The sequence below is a fragment of the Sciurus carolinensis genome, chromosome 5 (genome assembly GCF_902686445.1).
Source record: "Sciurus carolinensis chromosome 5, mSciCar1.2, whole genome shotgun sequence".
Lineage (NCBI taxonomy): Eukaryota > Metazoa > Chordata > Mammalia > Rodentia > Sciuridae > Sciurus > Sciurus carolinensis.
Window position 1 is genome coordinate 141,092,308 of NC_062217.1, and position 21,019 is coordinate 141,113,326.

The 21,019-nt window shown below is 39.5% G+C and overlaps 1 protein-coding gene across 4 annotated transcripts in view; it reads right to left on the reverse strand.

Moving 5' to 3' along the window:
• Myof (myoferlin) overlaps positions 1–21,019 on the reverse strand; it is a 150,488-nt gene that overhangs the window by 44,347 nt on the left and 85,122 nt on the right. For all 4 annotated transcript variants that reach the window (XM_047552796.1, XM_047552794.1, XM_047552795.1 and 1 more), the window contains 9 exons: positions 20,014–20,138; positions 17,465–17,571; positions 14,929–15,121; positions 13,248–13,403; positions 10,119–10,250; positions 7,074–7,237; positions 4,692–4,806; positions 2,698–2,803; positions 1,444–1,589 (listed from right to left, as the gene is read on the reverse strand). In XM_047552796.1, coding sequence (XP_047408752.1) covers positions 1,444–1,589; positions 2,698–2,803; positions 4,692–4,806; positions 7,074–7,237; positions 10,119–10,250; positions 13,248–13,403; positions 14,929–15,121; positions 17,465–17,571; positions 20,014–20,138 — 1,244 coding nt within the window. The remainder of the gene's footprint in view (positions 1–1,443; positions 1,590–2,697; positions 2,804–4,691; positions 4,807–7,073; positions 7,238–10,118; positions 10,251–13,247; positions 13,404–14,928; positions 15,122–17,464; positions 17,572–20,013; positions 20,139–21,019) is intronic.

Below are 21,019 nucleotides of genomic sequence, written 5' to 3' on the forward strand. Positions count from 1 at the left end.
GTAACTATATTCCTTATATTGATAAAGCAGGTCATTTTATCAATCAGTAAACATGTAGTAATAAAAATCCACTCTGGAAAGCATATGGGAGAAGCCTGGGATATAGCCGAGAACAAAATAGTATCTCTGCTCTTGCAGAGCTGAAGGAGTATGACAAGACAGAGAGAAAACTAGACAATAACAGTGCAATGAGATGTTGGCATGTGGTGGATATACCATAAGGAGGGGCACCTTGGTCTGCAGATGTAGCTCAGTGGCAGACACATGCCTAGCATGTGCCAGGTCCTGGGTTTAGTCCCCAGCACTGCAAAATCAAACAAATGAACAAAAAATACAAGGAGGGGCACCTCATTGAGACCTGGGGATGAGGCGAAGCTAGTGGATTTTTTCTCAAATTGCTTTATGTTGTTTCACTTGGTTAGATCATTAGAATAGTGCTGTTGTGCTATAGTTTGGAAAATGTTACTATCTCCGTTTTCACATATAGAGGATAAAATGACAGACCCTCCCTCAAGGTTTCAATAACTAATAATTAAATGCTAGGCCAGAATATACTACATCTGTAACAACTATGTAGTACTTTTCAGCTTAAACACTATTTATACATAAATGATCTCAGTGTTCAGTGTTTTATTCCATTCATTCAACAAATATGAGCACCTGCTACCTAACAGGGATTGTGTTAAAGGCAGAGAAAGCAGTGAAGAAAAAGATAGATGGGGTCTTTGCCTTCAGGTCATTTCAGTGACCAAAATCCTATTTAAGTATCTCAAAAGAGTGACCAAATTTAACATCAGCTCTGTCACTTACTGGATACATGACCTAGAGGAAGTCTATTTCACCTCTGGGAGCATCATCTGTAAGATGGGCATGAAATCCAGAGCTTATAGATTATAGATGATGTGTATTCAGTTCCTTGCATTGTAGAAGGCACCTAAAACATGTCATTTATTATTTTTCTGACTATTATTATTCCATTTGAAGTCTTATAATTACTCAATTATATAGGTTTAGATAGTGTTCACATTTTGCAGGGAGAAAGAAAATCAGGATTTGAATCCTTCTGCATCTTGTTCTAAGTTTTGAGCTACTGCCTCTACTGTGTTATTCTGTGAATAATTTCAGTGTCTTTCACTGCCTCTATAACTATTTGCAACATTTAGCCTACCACAGAATCACTTGGAGGACTTGTTGAAATACAGATTTCTGGGTCCACCCCCAGAATTTCTAAAGAAGTAGGTTTGGGGTGAAGAATTTCTAGCAAATTCCCAGGCAAAATTGATGGTGCTGGTAGCAGGTAGGCACACTTGGAGAACCCTTGAGCAATTTTAGATCCTTGACTTGCAAATGGTTCTTATAGTCTAGTTCACTGGAACTTGGTTGTCTGGAAGGCAACCTATCTCCTATCCACATCCCAACTCCTGCCCCTACTACTCGTCTTACCTTGGCAGTACTTGAAGCAGTTTGCGTTAAATCTTTCTTGCGTTTTCGGATCAGCCTTCGCCGTCTATGAGTGTGATACATTTTCTCTGCTGCAACCCAGCATTTGGGCTTATTATCAGGAGGAATGGTAATGCCATACTCCCAACCTGGAACAGAGTTTTTTTGCGATTACTCAAAAGAGATGCATTTATCGGATCTCCAAGTAAAATATCCAGGAAATATTCAGTCACTCTTTCTGTCCCCAAATGCTTTCTGCTATCATGACTGTGTGCTGCTTTCACCATGCTGCAATTTAGCCTAACTGAAGACAGCCTCATTCCCTGGCACCCTCCTTGGTGGCCACGGGGTTCTCCTCCATTGCACACCCCAGTCACTCATGGGAATTGAGTGCACCGAAGAATGAAGCACAGCTCAAGGAGCAGAGGGGGACAGAGTAAGGGGATGGACTGTGTAGTCACGTGCGGTGGGTTGAAATCCCAGCACTACCCATGTGCTGGCTGTTTACGAAGTAAGTTTCCTGCAATTGCCTATGGTTCAGTTTCTGCATTATAAAGCTAAAATATACCTTTTTAAAGAGTTATTTTTAAACAATCGAAATAATGTATGCAAAATACCAGGACCATGCTTAGCATGCAGGTATTAATCAATGGTAACTATTATTATAAGATCAGTTGTGAGCATCAAAACCAATAAAGAATTTCATTTTCTATTTAAAATCTTCTGTATTAATTCCAGTCCTTTCTATGCTCTATGTCTTTTTATAAGAATGAGAAAAACAAACAAAATTTCCCTATTGATAATTCCAGTTGCTACAGTTGATTTAACCTTGGATTACTCTTCTTATTAATAGAAGTTAAGTCAATAATCTACATTATTTCTGAATAAGATGATTTTAAGGCATATAGAGTTTTCTTTTCTGAACTAGGGGGACTCTGAGTGCTATGTTCCCATAGAGATTGAGATATGATTAGGATAGAGAAAAACCAAACCCAGCTTTCTCCTACATTCTCATCCTGGATCCCCAAGTATCTCACAGCCACTAGTTGACCCCCTAACACCTGCTATTTTATACTCTTAATGTCTTCTACCCAGCACCTGCTAAAGTATTTGCTTGTCCCTTACACTTTGCATTTGAATAGTCACAGATAGCAACACATGAGGGACTTGACATGGACCAACAGAAGTAGGACTTTCCACCCAAGAAACCCTTACTCTGGTTAACCTGCATTCAGCAACATAGACACAAAACGTTACCTTTCTCATCCACTGCTCGATTTATGTCATATACCCACGCATCATCCTCCCACTCCCAGCCTGGAGGACAAGTCAGCTCGTGGGGGGATGCTGCTTTTTCACCATTCTTCAAATAAATGAAATTAAAAAAAAAAAAAAAAAAAAAAGAGAGAGAGAGAGGGAATAAGATGCAAAGATAAGTTTCCTCAGACTTTACTATGTTATCCATGTGTTTACAAAGATACTATCTTAGAGATTCATTTTGCTCAGAAAAATCTCCAATCTTTATTAACGCACAATTGCTACATAAAAATTAGTTGTTGGAACTGTGTTCTGTTTTTGTTGTTAGGGAATAATATCAGATCAGACCATGTGAAATTGTTGTTTTCGTAGGTTGAAGAATTGCAATTTTTGTGGTTGAAGAATAGCAATTTCATATGGTTCAACTTAATACTCCGAAATGGCAGAACTAATTTTTATGAGGGGTTATACAGAAAAGAACCCATCAGAGAATGGATCAGACATTGAAGATACATCTTTTCAAGTACAGGAAAATGCTAGTGGAGGTTCATGATCCTGATCATAGGAGACTGAGCAAAGTTTATATGAAATATTGACTTAAGTTTCTATAAAAACTAATAGAGTCATAAAAAGAAAGTTCATAATGAAGAAGAAAGTTCATAAATAAAGAAAATAAAGGTGGCCCACAAACATGGGCAAACACTCAGCTTCACTTTAAATTAACAAACTGGAAACTGAAATAACAATCATGCATCTTATTCATGTACTGGCAAAGCCACCAAGATGGATGTCAGTGTTTAGGCAAAAGTCCTCTCACGCTGCTTCTGGGAACATGCTTAGGCAACCTCTTTGAAAAGTAATTTAGCAGTGTTTATAAAAAATCTTAAATGAATTTAAATTTTGACCAAGCAAATCCAAGATATTTTTTAGAGATAAATTTCCCTAAGTAAATAAGAATGTATATGTAGTTATGTGGAAGTGAGAGAAAGGAAGAGAGAGAAAGACAAGGTGAGAAAGGGGGTGTATCTGACTAAAATTTCATAAGGAAAGGAGAGGGGTAGAAAGGGAGGGAGGGCATGCAGACGTACTGAGGGAAGAACTCTAGTAAACTATACTATGTCCGTGTTGAAATGACCACAATGAGTCCCATGTGTGTGTGTGTATACATAAGTATAATATTATAATGCAATAATTAAAACAATAACAATAATAGAAGGGAGATCAGTAGGAAGCAACAGGATCTAGGAAGGAAGAAGCAAAGGGAAAGGGAAGGTACTGGGGAATGAGATTGATCAAATTATGTTATGTGCATGTACAAATATGATAGAAGAAATCCCACTGTCACATGTCAATTCACTGTCACATGGTTTATAAAAACTAAAGACTAAAAAAAAACACCCACTACCAAACCCTAAAGGTCTATGAGAAGGAGATTTAGCTAAATCAAGTATAGTAGGTGCATATAATAAAATGCTCTAGAGGCGTTTTTAAAAAGCTCATAATATATATGTATTGATATCAAAAGATGACCAAGATACATAATTATATGAAAAATCAAGTTGTGGAACTGTGCATGTACTATAATTTCATTCAGATGAGGGAAAAAGAAGTTATACAATTGCATAAGAACAGAAAACTGCTTTCAGTGGTTACCTTTGGGGAGATAATAGGGAGAACTAATTTTGGTTTAATTTAAAGTTGTTTGAATTTTTTTTAAAAGACAGGAGCATTTTGTTATGGTTTTAAAAACTCATTAAATGATAAATAAATATTTACCCTAAAAATTTGTACAACCTAAATTTCACCATGGGGCCACATCTAGTTACCTAGGTCCAAAAAAAAATTCTGCAGACGTAAAGACTGTGCAGTCATGTGGCTTAAATTGTGAATGGAAGACTAAAGAGGGTGAAGCCAAGCCTGGGGGTGGTGGGTTCCCACCAGCTCATGATTCAGAGAGGACACATGAGGACTGCTCTGGAGAGCAGGCAGCTCACCGCGTCAGTGTATGTATCCTCGGCTGGCTTCCACTCGCCCCCGGGGTAACGGCTCTCGTTCTGGTAGACTTCATCTGTGAACTCTGTGTGACCTGCGTCGGCTTCAGTCAGCAAGCTGTGGGTGGGCAAGGACTCGTGTTATCCAAGGAGAAAGGGTAACCAGCAAGTTACTGCCAATGGTGAGGAAGCACCTACACCCTGGCAATGGTACCAGTTCCCTCCTCACTTGACCCCTGTGGGCTCTCTGCTCCAAACTCCTTTTTTCTACTCTCAGATTTTACCATTCCTTTGGAGAAAGGGCCTGCTGGAACAACCAGACCTAAATTATAGAGAACTCAGATGAGTGAGCTTTCTCCTCCTTAGTAATTAGGGTGGGGACAAGGAAAACAGTTTTGTGGGCAGCTTCTCACAGGGACCCCAGACAGTGCCTTCCATATTTCTGTTTCAGAAATACTGGGCTGTTCAGCTTTTTCTCAGCGAAACTCTTGGCTAACAGTTCAAAGAATGGGGAATCATTTCTTTGTATCCCTCCTATTTTAAAAAAGTGGAGTGGAGCCTGCCTCATGAAACCAAGTGTGGAAATGCGTACTCGTGGGTTGGTTGGTCTATGCAACACAACTTGAAGGGAAGAGTTTAAATGTTCTCAACGACTCCTCAGTTGACAGCCAAACCAAGTCATTTAAGACTCCATTTGGACGCTTCGGAAATCCATACTAATTCTGTCTTGCCAGTTTTCCTCTTGGATTTGGAAGTATTTTGAAAACCCACAGAAGAAATACAGAGGTTTGATTTAAGCCTTTTGCCAGGCACCCAACTCAAATGAGAGTTCTTTTTCCTTTGCCATCTCTGCATCTTCTCCTGCTGTATCTTCCTCTACAATCGAGCACTGGAGAGGTCTCAAAAAATAAATAATCCCAACGATTTGTATAAATTGGGCTCATCCCTCACTTCTCTGACCCCAGAGAAAGAGAATAAAAGCCCTGGCTACTACCTCTAGGATCCTATCCAGCCCTTATATGCTTTAACCTTTTACTTTTTCAATCACAATTCCTCCCACTGTTCCTTCTGTACCATTCAAATCCCACTTTTCTTCTCCTCACCAACCCCCGACCCCCAAATCCACCTAAAGTGAGCTGAGCCGTCCTGGATCAAAAGTACCAATGTGCAGGCACTGGGTCTTAACAGGCTGGTTCGCTCGCATCCCTCCCTCCTTAATGCCTAATGGTAAGAAACAAATGCGACAGAGGCCAAACTCCAACTGGGCACCTTAAAGTTCAATTTTACAGTTTTGTTTCCTGCAAACTCAAGCTCTGGTTCTAATGCTATTGGCAACATTCCATAACCAGGCCTTAGTTTCTTCCAGACTCCAGGATCCTAGTCTCTCTTTCTTTTTTTCTTTTTAGTAACAGTTTTGACACATAGTTCACATACTATACAATTTACCCTTACAAGTTTGACTTCTACTGTTTCTTGCAGATGTTCCGGCATAATGGTTGAGTGCTGACTTGGATGCCCTGGCTAGTTTCTTAGGTTCCAACCCTGGCTGTACCACTTACAGGTTCTGTGACTTTGGACAAGTTACTTAATCTTTCTAGACCTCAGTTTCCTTATTTGCAAAGTGGAGATAATACTATCTTGTTGGGAGATAATTCTCCCTGTGAGCATCTTGCATTTCTGTACCTCTTGCCAACTGAGGTGAGACACTATCTCGGCCTTTCTTATGGTCTTCCTTTTCAAGGATTTTTATATAGGGAACAGCCTTGGAAGGCTGAGATAGTGTCTCTATCCAGAGCAAAGAGCCAGCATGTTCACAGCCCATTATAAAAGATTTGGATTCCCTAAGCTCAGGGTTCCTCTTCTGTAATGCAATTTACTTTTAAGTGCAAATGTCATCTGTCCCTCTTACATCACCCTGTGGGAACTGGGGCATGGATATCTAGAGCAAATGTTGATGCTCTGCTGTTTCTATTGCTTGGGCAATAAGGTTCTTTGTCTGTGAATAAGGAGTCATGCATCCATGAAACTGGTAGGCAAGTTGATGTAAATAATGTAAAACCCCAGGTTTTTCACATTTCTTGCCTCTATCTATCTGGTAAGGATGTAGTTAAGACTAAAATGATGCTGGTGCTCAACACACGGTTTAGCACATTCACACATAATAAGTATTGAAAATTGTCAGTTATCAGGTGCTTTTTATACTTGCCTGTTTTATGGAACACTGATGACATCTTTTAATTTTCTGAATTTCTATGGACTTACTTCTGCTCAGTAGGTGTTTTATAAATATCATCAAGAATAATGATGGAGACAATCCATTTAGCAATTTCTAAGGAAAGGCTTCATTGCCATCCTTTTTTGTTACTCAGAAAATGAAAAACTTACCTTCTTTCAGGGTCAACTATCCACTCTCCTTCCCATTCCCAGCCTTTTGGAGGCAGAAAGAATTCCCTTTTTAGTTTTATTTTTCCTGTGACATCAGAAAATTTATGACGTCCCACCAATCCAGAGGTGCCCCATTTTCCAAACATGAGAGCTTGATTTTCATACTATAAAAAGATAAAATTAGAGAAACACTATCAGAGAGGAAGAAACAAAGCCAGTCCATACATTTTCAATTCCACCCTGGATTAAGTTAGACAACCACAGAAAGTGAAAAGGCTTTGTGTTCAGGAGGTATGGACCTAACTTGGGTTGTTACTGATTACGAAGCTTCGGATAAGCCATTCATTTTTCTAAGACTGTTCTCATCTATAAACTGAAGATAATACAACTGAAGATAATACCCTCATAAAGTTATTCTGGAATTCAAAAGTGTAGATGACTGTGAAAATGCTCAGTAAACATTGATATATAATACTAGTTATTTTTATTATTATTTTGGGTGGCAAAATTCTATAAAGTTTATTTGTAAGTTTATTGCTTAGAACCTGAGGCACTTACTCCCACAGAAATAATATATAATGGATGATATATTTCCCAAGCACTCCACAAAGAACACATTTGAAACATGATAGTCTTTTGGCACCCAGCCCTTATGGGCCCTAAGAGTTCTGAACTCTAATCCCCTCCAGAGTGTGGCAGGTAGACCAAGATGTTTCTAGGAGGAGGGTTTAGTGATTTAGGCTTACAGGAATCTGTTCTTCCCAATCTCAGCCATGGAAATGATTGAGATTTGCCAGTATGGTGGGTATCCCTGTTTGGTTCCAAACTGGAATCTCTATTTCTCTGCTGATAACCTCACTGAAAAGATGAGAGCATAGGAGAGTTTTGGGCTGAAGGAGGAGGGAGGCAATTTGAGTAGGAGCCTATTGGTCAAGAGCACAGTAGTGTTGTCTCAGATATCGGCTCTCAGCCAGGAGGGAAGATGAACTTCAACAGAAACTAAAGGAGCTGTTGTTACAAGGGGCCATGAAACTTAGAAATGGAGGAACAAGATGTTCCTGCCACTTCTGCTGGGAATCCAGCATGGTTCTACTAAAGTCCAAGCCAGGACCTCAGTATGCAGAAGAGGGCATTGGCAGAAGTGGAGCTGGGAACCTTAATTGGTTTGAGGACTATTGTTAGTAGCAGTAGGGACAGGATAATAGAAAAGATATTCGTGAACAAGCACAAGTGAAGCTCCTGAAGAATTCCCAGAAATCTCTGAAGTAAAACATTGCAGAGAAGCAAGTTCTGGTATTAGCACATGAAGACAAGAAACAGTGACATTTCCATTATCATTACTAAGTGCCCATCCTGGTCTTCACAGGCTTTAGAACCTGGAGAAACTCTAGAGTCACACAAAACAACTGAAATGGGTGGAAAAATCTCTCTACTGAGTTGAAGCTTGATCTCAGCTCTATGTAGGGAAGTGTCTGGAAATGGAAAAACGTGGAAAGGAGCCCTGGGCTGGTTGATTGTTCCTCAGGGATTAGTAGCAGCCACAGAACTGGAGGGTTGGTGGAGGCCAAGAAATCCTGCAGACGGCATCTTCTACATAGACCTGAATCCCTTACTCCACACTTGCCCAGGTGGCTGACTGGATATTAACCTCCTCCACTCGGGGACTCCAGCACACCTTCTATTTATCTCCATCAGCAAGCCTAAGCCTTGGTTGTTTGCGTGTCTTCTACATGTTCTGCTGTTTCATAAAGTGACCCACAGATGCCCCATATCCTTCCACATTGAAATCACCTGCGATGCTAATCCCTAACTCAGCTATTGACTCTGAAGCCCCAGGATGGCCCTGGGAGTCTGCATGTTCAACAAGAGACCCTATCACTGCAACAGATTGTGTGATCCTTAGGGACAAAGCCTGGCTTCTTGGTCATCTTCAATACCTGACTCAGAGCCTGGCACATAAAACCATTGCTCTTTAAAAGCTTGGATGGACAGATGGGTGGATGGAGAAATGAAGGATGAATTCAATCATCATTTATTTATTCAATAAATATTCATAAGCACCTACTATGTTCCAGGCACTACTGAATGAACAAAAAGTAAAAATTACAGATGTCTATGGTTTTCTTGCCTGGTAAACAGATCAATATTACAGTCTTTAATCAGTTTTCAGGCATAGTAAGGGTGGCAGGAACACATTTAAAGATTAGCCAGAAAGAAGATAGTCCTCTCCTCCTTTTATTTGAATGTAAACACCCATTTGTAGAAGAAAGTTCATCAGAAGATACCCACCAAATACACACAGTAAATTCAAGTCGAGAAGCACTTTGAGTTAAAAATAGTGTAAAAAAAGAAATCAAAATAACTCTACTTTGAGCTTTGAATGTTTTTGAAATTGTTTTCATTGTTTTAATTGTAATCAGACTTAATTAAGTAGGTTTAAAACTCAGTGAAGGTTTTACAAATGATCTCTATTGTTTTTGAAAGATTCAGGTAGCACATTCTTTGCCCTTGAAACCCATCTGAAATTTCCCCTAAGTAAGAAATGGGTTTTCTGTGATTTAAAAATCTCTCACTCCAAATAAGTATTTCAAGATCTGAACATCTTACGTGTTTCCTTTCCTGGGTTGGTATGTGTGCATGAAGGAGTGTGTGTGTGTGTGTGTGTGTGTGTGTGTGTGTGTGTGTGTGTTGTGTGTATATGTATGTGTGTACTCAGTGTGTCCCACCCATCAGGCACCAATATGCCTGGCTGTTCCTGAGTTCAAGTGCCAAGAGTTTGAAGGGCACCCACTTTCCATATTGCTGGCTGAGAGATCTCCTGGATCTATCACACAAAGGTCTGAATTGTCCTCCTGTGTTCCAATGTTGATAGACCTCAAGAGGATCTTTTCCTATCTCCTGAAGTTAAGGTTCCTTTCATGGGATTTTTAAGTGATTGTAATGATAGCTGTAGTTATTTTTGGTATGTGATTGTTTTCCCTAAGGATGAAAAGTAAAACTTCTTCCCCACCAAAGAGGACAAGATAGGAATGTCATTAAATGTACCATTTCAGCAAAGACAGTGAAAGTTCCTTCTGCGAAGCTATTGAACTTCTTCTCAACAGCACTTAAGCCCAGCCAGATGTTCACCCGCAGTTCCACAGGCACTTTGGGTCCGTTGCTTTTTTCCTGCGGGTACTGTGAGATGAGCAATGTTAGGTTACATTGGGCATTGCGTGCACTGTGACATTAACATAAAGCCCAAAGCAGACTGAACATCTGGTTACTGCTCTCACTGGTCTAGTTTTCTGTTGCTTTAGTTAAAATATTTCCAAATGACCTTCTAGCAAAGGCTGAAAAACAACTAAAGCAGAGGATCTCAGAGTATGATGCACAGATTCCTGTGTGTCCCTGAAAACTTTACAGGCGGCCCACAAGGTCAAAATAATTTTCCTAATAGAACTAACGGTGTTTATCTTCATTATGTTGACCTTTGCACTGATGGTGCAAAAGCAATAGTGGATAAAATTCTTTGTACCACAATAAGCATCAAGGCAGTAACACCTAACCGTACCCAGTAGTGACAGCAGTAGGAGTCATAGTAACTATGCATACCTGAGGAAGAAAAATGAAAGGCCAGTTTTACTAAAGAATTTTCCTGCATTTTTTTTTTAAACTAGAAAATTCAGCTGGGTACAATGGCACATGCATATAAAGCCAGGTACTTGGGAGGCTGAGGCAGAAGGATTACAAATTCAAGGCCAACTGGGCAGTTGAACCTATCTCAAAATAACAAATGAATAAAAGGACTGGAGATGTAGCTTGGTGGTAAGGTTCTCTTGGGTTCAATCCCCAGTACCTCAAAACAAAACAAAACAACAAAAACTAAACTAAAAAATGACTAGTCTTATTAAATCTTGACCCTTGAGTATAATATCTTTATAATATTTCGCATGACAAAATGAAAAGAACTTCAGCTGCATATTGATATGTGATGTTTGTCTTGAGAAAACTTGTACAATTGTGTGAGTTGTGAATTGAACTAGATGTTTTAAAAAAAATGGCATACCATTTATACCTCAAATAGCAATTGACAGATAAATATGGACATTTAGATTTGGGTATGGCAGTTGACATTTTCTTGAGCATAAACAAAATAAGTCTATCACTTCAAGAAAAAAATCATTCTATTTGTTGCTGGTGACAAAATTTAAGCTTTCAAGTAAAAGTAAGAATTTTGGAAAAACTGTATCTGGCATGGTGAGCTAGCTAGCTTCCCAACACATAGAGGCTCTTCTGATAAGAGAAATATTTTAAAATGCAATTTTTCTCAATTTGTTTTACATCTTATGATGAAATGTGCCAACATCAGGAAGATCTGCACAACTTAGTGACCAAATATCTTCCAAATGACCTGGGTAATATCACAAAATATGCATGGATAAAAGAGCCATTCAAGGTTCAGGACACACCAATGGATTTTAACACAGCTGAGGATGGCAAATTGATTGATAAAGTTTCAGATTCCACATTGAAATTAACATTATAAAAGTTACCACTTGGGTTTGGTGTTCTATCAAAGATGAATATTTGGGGCTGGGGAGATAGCTTAGTCGGTAGAGTGCTTGCCTTGTAAGCACAAGGCCCTGAGTTCGATCCCCAGTACCCCCCCCAAAAAAGATGAATATTCAAAATTATCTGAAAAGGTTGTTAAAATAATCCTTCCTTTTCTAATTGTATATATATGTGAGAACAGATTTTCTTCCTATACATCAAGTAACTTTTTCCATCAGTTTAAATACACAGATTTGACAATCCATTTTTATTTCTGTTAAGGAAGACATTTAAAAAGTTTGCAAAATGTAAAGCAGTATCATTCTGCTCTCTAATTTTTTTCAGAATATGTAGTTATATATCATAAAAATATATGATTTATGTTAATGTGTAAGAAGTTTATTGTTGTTATTTTGTTGTTGCTTTGTGGTGCTGGGGATCAAACCCAGGGTTTGTGCATGCTAAGAAAGCACTCTAAGATTAAGCTATACCTCCAGCCCCAGCAATTGCTATTATTAAATGAATTAATAAATATTTTTAAATTTTGTTTTAATTTCTAGTATAGTAATATTGATACATACAACCCACATAAACAAAAGCTCTCTGGGTCTTTAATAATTTTTTAAAGTTTTATTGGGGTCCCAAGACCAAAAGACCCACTGAATTAAATGGCTTCGTAAACTGGATAATGAGTACTAACAAAGAAAATCTATAAAGCAATTTCTTAAAAGCATTTTGCTATCTATTCACTGAGTTCTAATTCCTAATACAGAGAACACCCCTCTGCCTTGTCTCCTGCCCCCTGTGAAGTTTTATTTATTAATCAGTTTGCTTCTACCCACTGCTGAGGTCAATTATCATTGTGGTTCTATCTTAAGTAAGATTTATTCTGCAAAGAACACTTGAAAGAAGATAATCACTCTGATTCTATTTACACCTTCCTGATTAAAGAGCAATGAATACATTTATTAAAAGTTAGCAGATATCTCCTTGTTTTAAGAGAACATCCTTCTTCAACTCTCCTTTTTTCTTTCCTTTGGTTCTCCAAATGCATACAGAGGTTCTTCATCGGGGTTCTGGGACTCTCCCAGAGCTGACCCATGACATCAGGTGGAGGTGTGACATGCATTCCTCTGGGGGAGAGGGCCAGTAACTTTTACCAAGTGCTTTAAGGAGCCCACGACTCTAAAACAATGTTCAGAAGTCTTTCCCAAAGTAGCAATTACCAAAAATTTCCAATTTGAGGACTCGCTTGATTAGAGCAACAGATCAAGGACTTAGCAATACCACTTTCTCTTTTTTTCCCCTAAACACTCACTAAAATGAAGGCAAGAAAGACATGACTCAACATGAGATATTAGAGTAAGTAGAAAATTAATGCCAGAAAGCAAAGCATTTACAATGCCATGTTGATATTAGTGACTCAAAGACATCTAGGGAGGTGTCCATAATTGCTAGTCTACCTCAAATCAGTCTCTGAGAATTATCACCCTGGTTCTAGCCCATTCTGGCAAAGATGATAACCAGAATGGGCTAGAAGTGATTATAGGCACCCTGTGATTAGCAAATTCTGAAGCAATCTCTTCTCCAGAAGAAGAGTTTTGCATTAAAGTATTTATACTCCAAGGGGAAGACGTGTACCTTCAGAAGGATGGTCTGGGTTTTCCCACAGTATTTCCCAGATGCATTCTCACCACTGGTGGAGTACAAAACCCGATGTGCAGGAATCCGTGCATAGGCCAGTCTTTTTTCTCCTCGGATCATCCAGATGATAATATCAGGCATGCTGTTCTGTGGCTGGGTACAGGAGATGGATGGAAAAGGAAGCAGAGCAATGGTTAGTCTAGATGCAGAAGGATGGGAGGAGACTCTGGGCTTCACTCAGCAAAGAGATGTTATGATTAGGGCTCTGTCCCAAGTTCCTGAGATTCGCATCTTCTAGAACCACACTGTGAGCATGCAGGGCTGGGAGGCTGGCTGAAGGGAATAGAGGGAAGCAAAGGGAACTTCATCCTGTAAGAGCCCTATCTGCTCTGCTCTGGAAGGTGTTTTAGGAAATGTTCCTTCTTATCTTGAGCATCATCTGAAGAAAGTTATCAGCAGTAAAGGGCTACAGGTTGCATATATTTTATAGAACACAGAGTGTTTGTGTCCCACAATCCAATATTTGCCGATTTTAAAACTTTAGTTTTAACTCCCCCTTTTTTTCTGATCACTATAGAAATCTTTGAAAATACCAAAGCATACAAAGTAGGAAGTAAAAATAACTTGTGTAATTCTCTATACATTTAAAAATAGCTTTCTTTCCACAAATATATTATTATGTACCTGTTATGGTTTGAATGTGTCCCCCAAAGTTCACTGTTGGAAACTTTGTCCCCAGTACAACAGTGTTGGGAGGTGGGACCTAAAAAGAGGTCCTAACAATTAGGTCATAAGGGCTCTGTCCTCAGGAATAGATTAATTTCAATATCCTGGGAGTGCACTAGTTATGAGTATGAGTTCAGTTCCTTCTTGATTGCTTCTCTCTTCCACACTCTCTGGCCCTTCTGCTTTCTGGCATGGAATGACACAGCAAGAAAGCCCTCACCAGGAGCAGGTCCCTCAACCTTGGACTTCCTAACCTCCAGAGCCATACCAAGTCTCTGGTCTTGACAAATTACCCAGTCTGTGGTATTCTGTTATAGAAAAAGGAACTAAGACATTATTCCCTTGACATCCGACAGACAGCAGTGGTACCTTTACTCTCTTGTTCTTCTGGGCCACCAAGGTGAGTGGCAACTAGTTAGTATTTACCCCACACTTACCATGCGCCCTGCGCTGTGCCAAGATCTTTACACTCACCATCTTTAAATCTCCACACAGCAGTGACATACTATGCCCACCTCCACTTTACAAAGGGGAAATGGAGGCTAAGGTAGGTTGAATAACCTGCTCTAGGTTGCACATGGTTGATCCAGGATTTAAATCCAGGTCTTTCCATTCCCAACCAAAGCTGACAGTGCCTAAACCTCTGTACCACACTGATCTGCCACTACATCATTCAAAATGCCCTCTGAGTACTGGGGAAATCATGATTTGTTCCTTTTGAAAAAATGTTTCCAGAATCCAATCCAAAATTCTTCTGCCCTGATTTCAACTGACTTTAACCCCCGCATACTCAGTAGCATCCCCAGTCCAATAACTTTGATTTGTTATCATTCAGATGTTCACTGATCCCATGCAACATCCTAGATAGTCCACCTATCACCCCTACCCTGGCACCATTCCACAGAATCTTCCTTCCATATCAGGTGATATGTGTGTAGTTTAAATGTCTAACCTCTTCAGTGAGTTGCATTAATTTATCAAGCCAGTCTTCAATTTCTAACAATGTGGACTTCACATCTGTGGCTTCAGACCTCATCCTTACAGCTGCCTCATGTATCTGGGAGAGAAATCTGGACCGCAACTTTCGGATCTGAGTATCAAGAATTGTGACGTTAGCTTTTCCTTCTGTGAGGGGCAAGGTGTATCTAAAGAAAGAAAGAAAAGAAACAGTGAAGAATAACACTCCACCTCAAAACTGTTATTTGCTTTAGGTTTCCTTTTTGCAAGCCACATCAATTCCCTCAGTGATTCTAGAAGCATTGCCTGGTTTAAGCTGTGGTTGAGGATATCTGACATATGCAGAGCAGAAAAGGAGATTAACATTCCAAAGCAATTCCTTGGGTTTGACCTAAGGCCCATGGAGTCACACTGGGAAGAAGATGGAAATAGCAGCAAGTGGGAGAAACCTACCTTCCTTTCTTTTGCTTCCTAGAATCTTTGTATGGATCCACAAAATGATGGAGGAGGAGGGGAAGTTAGAGGTCATTTAGCTGAAGTGTTAACTTTGGAACCAAGAATCTTTAGGCAGTCTACAGGTGGGCCTCAGGTGTTCTAAGAAAACCATATATGTCTGTGTCCACATACAGGGTGACATAATTATGATTGACAAATAGGCAGCTTTGGAGCTGCTTCTCTGGGTACTCTAGTAGATTGTGGCTTCACCATTTACTAGATCTGGGCTCTTGACCAGTTACTCAATCTCTTGTCCTACTGTCTTCAAATGTGGGAAAATAATATCTATTTTCAGGGTTTTGTGAGAATCAAGTGAACTGATAATATGGAGAACCTTCAGATATGTGCCTACTGCATGGTACTGATATATGCAGAACCTTCAGATCTGTGCCTACTCTATGGTACTGATATATGCAGAACCTTCGGATCTTTGCCTACTGTATGGTAAAGTCTAAATAATACTGCTACCACCACTGCCATCAACTTCTTACCCTGGTCCTCATCATTATCATCACCTCATCAGATTCTCGAAGGGGCCTACAAGCTCCGAAAGAGAAAGAACCACTTGAGCAAGCCAAGCCCCCATAAAAAGTAAGACTTGAGAAGTCTAGTGACTTCTGTAACCCCAAAGGGTTACAGAAAATGGGGTCCAGACTGGCCTCCTGCCACCAACCATTCCCTCTCACTATGGCAGCTAGCAGGACCACGGGGTGAGGCTGTCACCAATTCCAGGAAGTTCTACTCACATTGTCTCCACCTAGAATTTCCACTCATTTGAATTTCACCCAGCTCCTTAAATGAAGAAAATCTTTGCATGATTTCCCTTAAACACTGAGTTTCCTGCCACATAATGTTAAAAAAGATTCCAATTGGATTCTTCAAAAACAGCTCATATTGTTTGGTTCAGCAAACCTTAAATTTCACAGGAATTTTCTCCTTGAAAGTTACTACTTGTTTCTGTTTTATTTCATTAAGAAGTATGGCAATATATGTGTAGGATTAAGACCCTGGAATGATTCTGTAAGGCGAAAATATATATGAAAGCTATTAGTTCAGAAGTCACACTTGAGACCTTTGTAAAATAGATACTGACTGTGAGGCATGGGGCAGGAAGAAGGCCTGAAGTAGTGAACTCATTTTACCTTTTTGGGCCTCTGTTTTCTCACCTGTAAGATGAGGAGACTAAGAGATGATCCCTTAGGACTCAGTACTAAAATTCTCTGGGTACTAAACAAGCTCTCTGGTGGTATTCTGATTTCAACTACTTTTCAATGACCTGGTTTAACCACTAGAAGGCACCAGAAGACAGGGCGACTTAGGGCAGTACCCTACAGGGGGAAAAAGTGCAGGGCTCCTGCTGTTAAAAGGAAAGTCCTCAAAGTGGTTTTCTTTTGAAACTTCCCTGCCCACTGCTTCATTAGCCAATTTTTAAAATTAGCTTGGAATGAATCACTTCCCCCTTTGATTTCCAAATGCCAACAGATCTGAGCTGTTTCCCCAAGTCACAGCTGTGATATGTCCTCTGGCTCAGGTCCTATTTACTGGCTTTGCCACAGTGTTCACTAAGCTCTCAGTAAAACAGCAAGTAAGAAGAATGTTTCCAAAAACATGTTTGTGAATTAGGAATATTTGTTCTAAAAGGCAATATCAATGCCCCACTCCCAGAGACCATTCTCTGAGGGAGACAGGAGTCTCCCTTGGTCAGGGCTGTGGGCATCCTGGATCTTGGGGAAGCAGAAGAGACCTGCTTCTTCCTTCCCACAACCCACCCCTCCCCAGTGTGCCCTGGGACGCTTCGTGGAGTGGGGCCTCGGCCTCCCCAGGCTACTTAAGAACTGGCACCAAATCACAAAGTAGAACTTTCCCTGGTGGTTGATTCTGAGACTCCCCCCAATGAGAGCCTTAAGAGGCCCAAATAGTTCAAATTCATTTGTTTAAACAAATTCTTGAGACAATTCTAGAAGCTCTTTCAGTCCTAGAATTTCAGGAAGGAGAGCATGGCTGGGAACGCTGAGATAGAAATAAGATCACTGTACCTGGTGTCTTCTATAACTTCATCTATCAGCTTCAACCATAGTTCAGCCAGTTGGTTTGCAGGAATTTTTCCTTGTGTGCCTGATTTTAGAGCCTCTATGTTGGATTGCTAAAGAATTTGTAAAGAGAGAAAAGAATTGATAATTGTGCCTTATGCCATTATATCCAGCAAAGGCTTCATGTAAATTTCCACAGGGGGAAAAACCATTAAAAAACTTACTGTAGAAAAGTCAGTTTCTTTTTTTCCCCACTTAATAATACTCACCATAGCTTAGCAGGATTTTTTTTCTTCAAAACATAATAATGTAAAAATGCTAATATGTTTAAGTTTATTAAGTTATTTAATTTGGCCTTTGAAACCATGTAAGTATTTTATGTATTCAAAAAATAAATGAAAAGAAATCAAGGGGTGGAGTTGTAGTTCAGTGGTAGAGTGCTTGCCTGGCGTGTGTGAGGCCCAGGGTTCGATACTCAGCCCTGTACATAAATAAATAAAATAAAAGATTCATTGACTATTTAAAAAAAAAAAAAAGAAGCCAGCAAGGGTGGGGGAGGGAACCCTAAAAAAGACTATAAATAGAAGCAAAATGGACCTAATCATACTTCAGATGAATAACATAATTACACTGATCCCAGTCTGCTAACTGTTGTGAAAACAATATTTTGACTATACTTCTTCAGTTAAAGAACCGAACTCTGATTAGTAGGCTTGTTTTTCACCACAGTTTATCTGTGGATTTTAAGTTTGAACTTGCTGAATATATTAAGGATAACAGAGGCCAAATTTCTCACTGTAAGAAACACAAGAATTAGTGGTATTGGACTGGAATTGGAGGTATCTTTATGAACTCATGGTCTTTAGAATACCATAGATGAAGGGATAAACCTACATTTCTCTCTCTCTCTCTCTCTCTCTCTCTCTCTCTCTCTCTGTGTGTGTGTGTGTGTGTGTGTGTTCATGTACAAGTATGTCTGCTGACAAGGCCTAGAAGTAATGACCTATCAGTAGTAGTAAGTACGTTAGCACCCAGATCTTATGTTTTAAATGCCATTTCCCAGTAAAGGAGTTACAACTCCTTGGAGAAATGATGGTTCCAGGACTGGGGCAGACAAAATACGAGATATTCCTGGAACATAGTGTTGAGCCATGCTGAGCATCTGCCAACATAGAGGGTGAGGGAGTGCCTACCACAAGTACCCAAAGTTCTGGTCATGCAAAGCCACGATCCTGTCCAAATTAGCAGGGAATTAGGATAGCCTGGTCAATAGAGAGCTTATAAGAAGAACCAGGATGCAAAAAGCTGAAGACTATCCAGAATATAATTTAAATAAAGATGTGACTAATTTTCCACAAATTCCCTTAAGAAAGGGGATTGGAAATTAATATTCCAATTGCATTGCACATCAATGGTAACAATTATACTTAAATTTAAATTGCATAACGTTCCTTCCATATTGTCTTTATAACATCAAATATTTTTAGATTTCATCAGAATTTTAGATCAAGTATAATCCCAGATGTCTTGGTCCAGCTCTAGTAGTTTAGATCTTAGGAAAAACAAACAATAATACATATTTTTATGTTTATTAACACATTTTAATTCTACATATTAATGGGGATATTTCTATGCATGCATTAATCATATGTAATCACCCCTTTTCCACACCCTGTTGCACCCAACATTAATTTTGAAATCAAAACACTAATGCTCAATGGATTTTATCCACACACAATAGGAGTAACTTAGTATCTAAATTTTAATTAGAAATATCCCAAACATATCTTCTTTTTCCTTACCAATCCAGTTCACCAATGTCAACAAGATGGCTAATGACAGATATCATGTCTGTGCAGTTCCACCAAAGGAAACTACCTCCCAACTCCCAAACAAGGTAGTTCCTCTAGTCTGTAGCAAAAGTAGAAAATGTCAGGCACTGGTTCCCCTAAACCATCTCTTCTTACAGTGAAGATTTTGACTGTACCGAGAGCAAAGTCTTAAGAATTCCATGTTGCTACTGGAATGAAGCACTCTCCCCACACAAACTGCAGTAGAAACTGAGTCAGCTCACACCCTGTATCCCGCCTCTTCCACAATAAGAACACTCTTATGTGGGCATATGCTGCCAGGCACAAGACTGCATTCCCCAACTTCTTTGTAGTTAGTTGTGTCTTCATAACTGGATTTTGGTCAACTGATAGTGAGTAGAAATCAAGTGTGTGATTTCTGGGTCTTTCCTAGAGCAAGTTCTATGTCACCTTATCCCCACTCTTTTCCCCTTAGGCTTGAGGGTGAATGTCCTGGTGAGTTTCCTTCTCTACAAATACAGTGCTAACTCCTTAGGGATGGCAGAGAAACAAGGGGGAAAGAGCCTGGGTCCCCAACATCATTGAACTTCCCTACCAGCTTTGGATCACTTATAACTGTTACTACAGAAATTGATTTTACCCTGTTGACAACTGTATTTAGAGATCTGTGTGACAGGGGCCTAGCTTGCATCCTGACACATAATTTACTCTGGTGAAAAGGAAATGCAGAAAAGATAAACTTACCAGCCGTTCTGCCATGACTAGGAGAGTGTTCACTGCATCTAGTCGGTGACTAATATCCTCCCAGTATGAAGTCAGGGTAACAACTGGCTTTGTGTGGGCCCACGGCAAGTAATAATAGTAATTTCCTGGTATAGAACATAAGGAGTCAGTGGCCCCTGGACACTTAAGGTAGACAACATATTTATTAAAAAGATGTGCAGACTGAGCTACTGATTAATCCATGTGCTTGGAGAATGACCTTTGGTAATTGGGTTATTTTTATTCAATTAAGTAACAGAAATAGAAAGCTCTCTTCCATTCAACGTGTTTTGAACATTCCTCTAAATTATCCATGTAAACAGAGCCCAAATACCTCAGGATCTCTTTAGTTATTTGGGATCATGCATCTGAACATCAGTGATGATTATATAGCATGGGGGGCAGAAAATATGGACCACTGGAGACTGGGTTGAATATATTTGTCCCTGAAAACTAATTTTAAATGAATATTTTTATTGGGAGGAGGGGAAAAAAGTGTTTTTCATGTTCTTTGTAGGCCTTAGTTGATCACATGGGGTTTGGTATTACTTAGAGCTATATGATGTCAAATAATTAATAGCTGATGCTTTCTAGGGCATTTTGTTTTGAAACTGCTTGTGCAAAAGCTAGGTCAAAAATTATGGGCTATTTAATCAGAATTCACCTCTCCCTTTCTAGGCTCTCACACCATTTGTGGATACTTTCATTAAGGCATTCTCATACCTTTGTCTTCTAATAGGGTTTACAGTTGTCCCTTGGCAACTGAGGGGGATTGATTCCAGGACCCCAGTGCAGATACCAAATTTCAGGGATACTGAAGTCCCTCACACAAAATGGAGCAGTATTTGCATATACCATATGCACATCCTCTTGTACACTTTAAATCATCTCTAGATTACTTATCAGACCTAGTACAATGTAAATGTTACATAAATAGTTGTTGTACTGTATTATTTAGGGAATGATGATGAGAAAAAAGTCTGTGCAT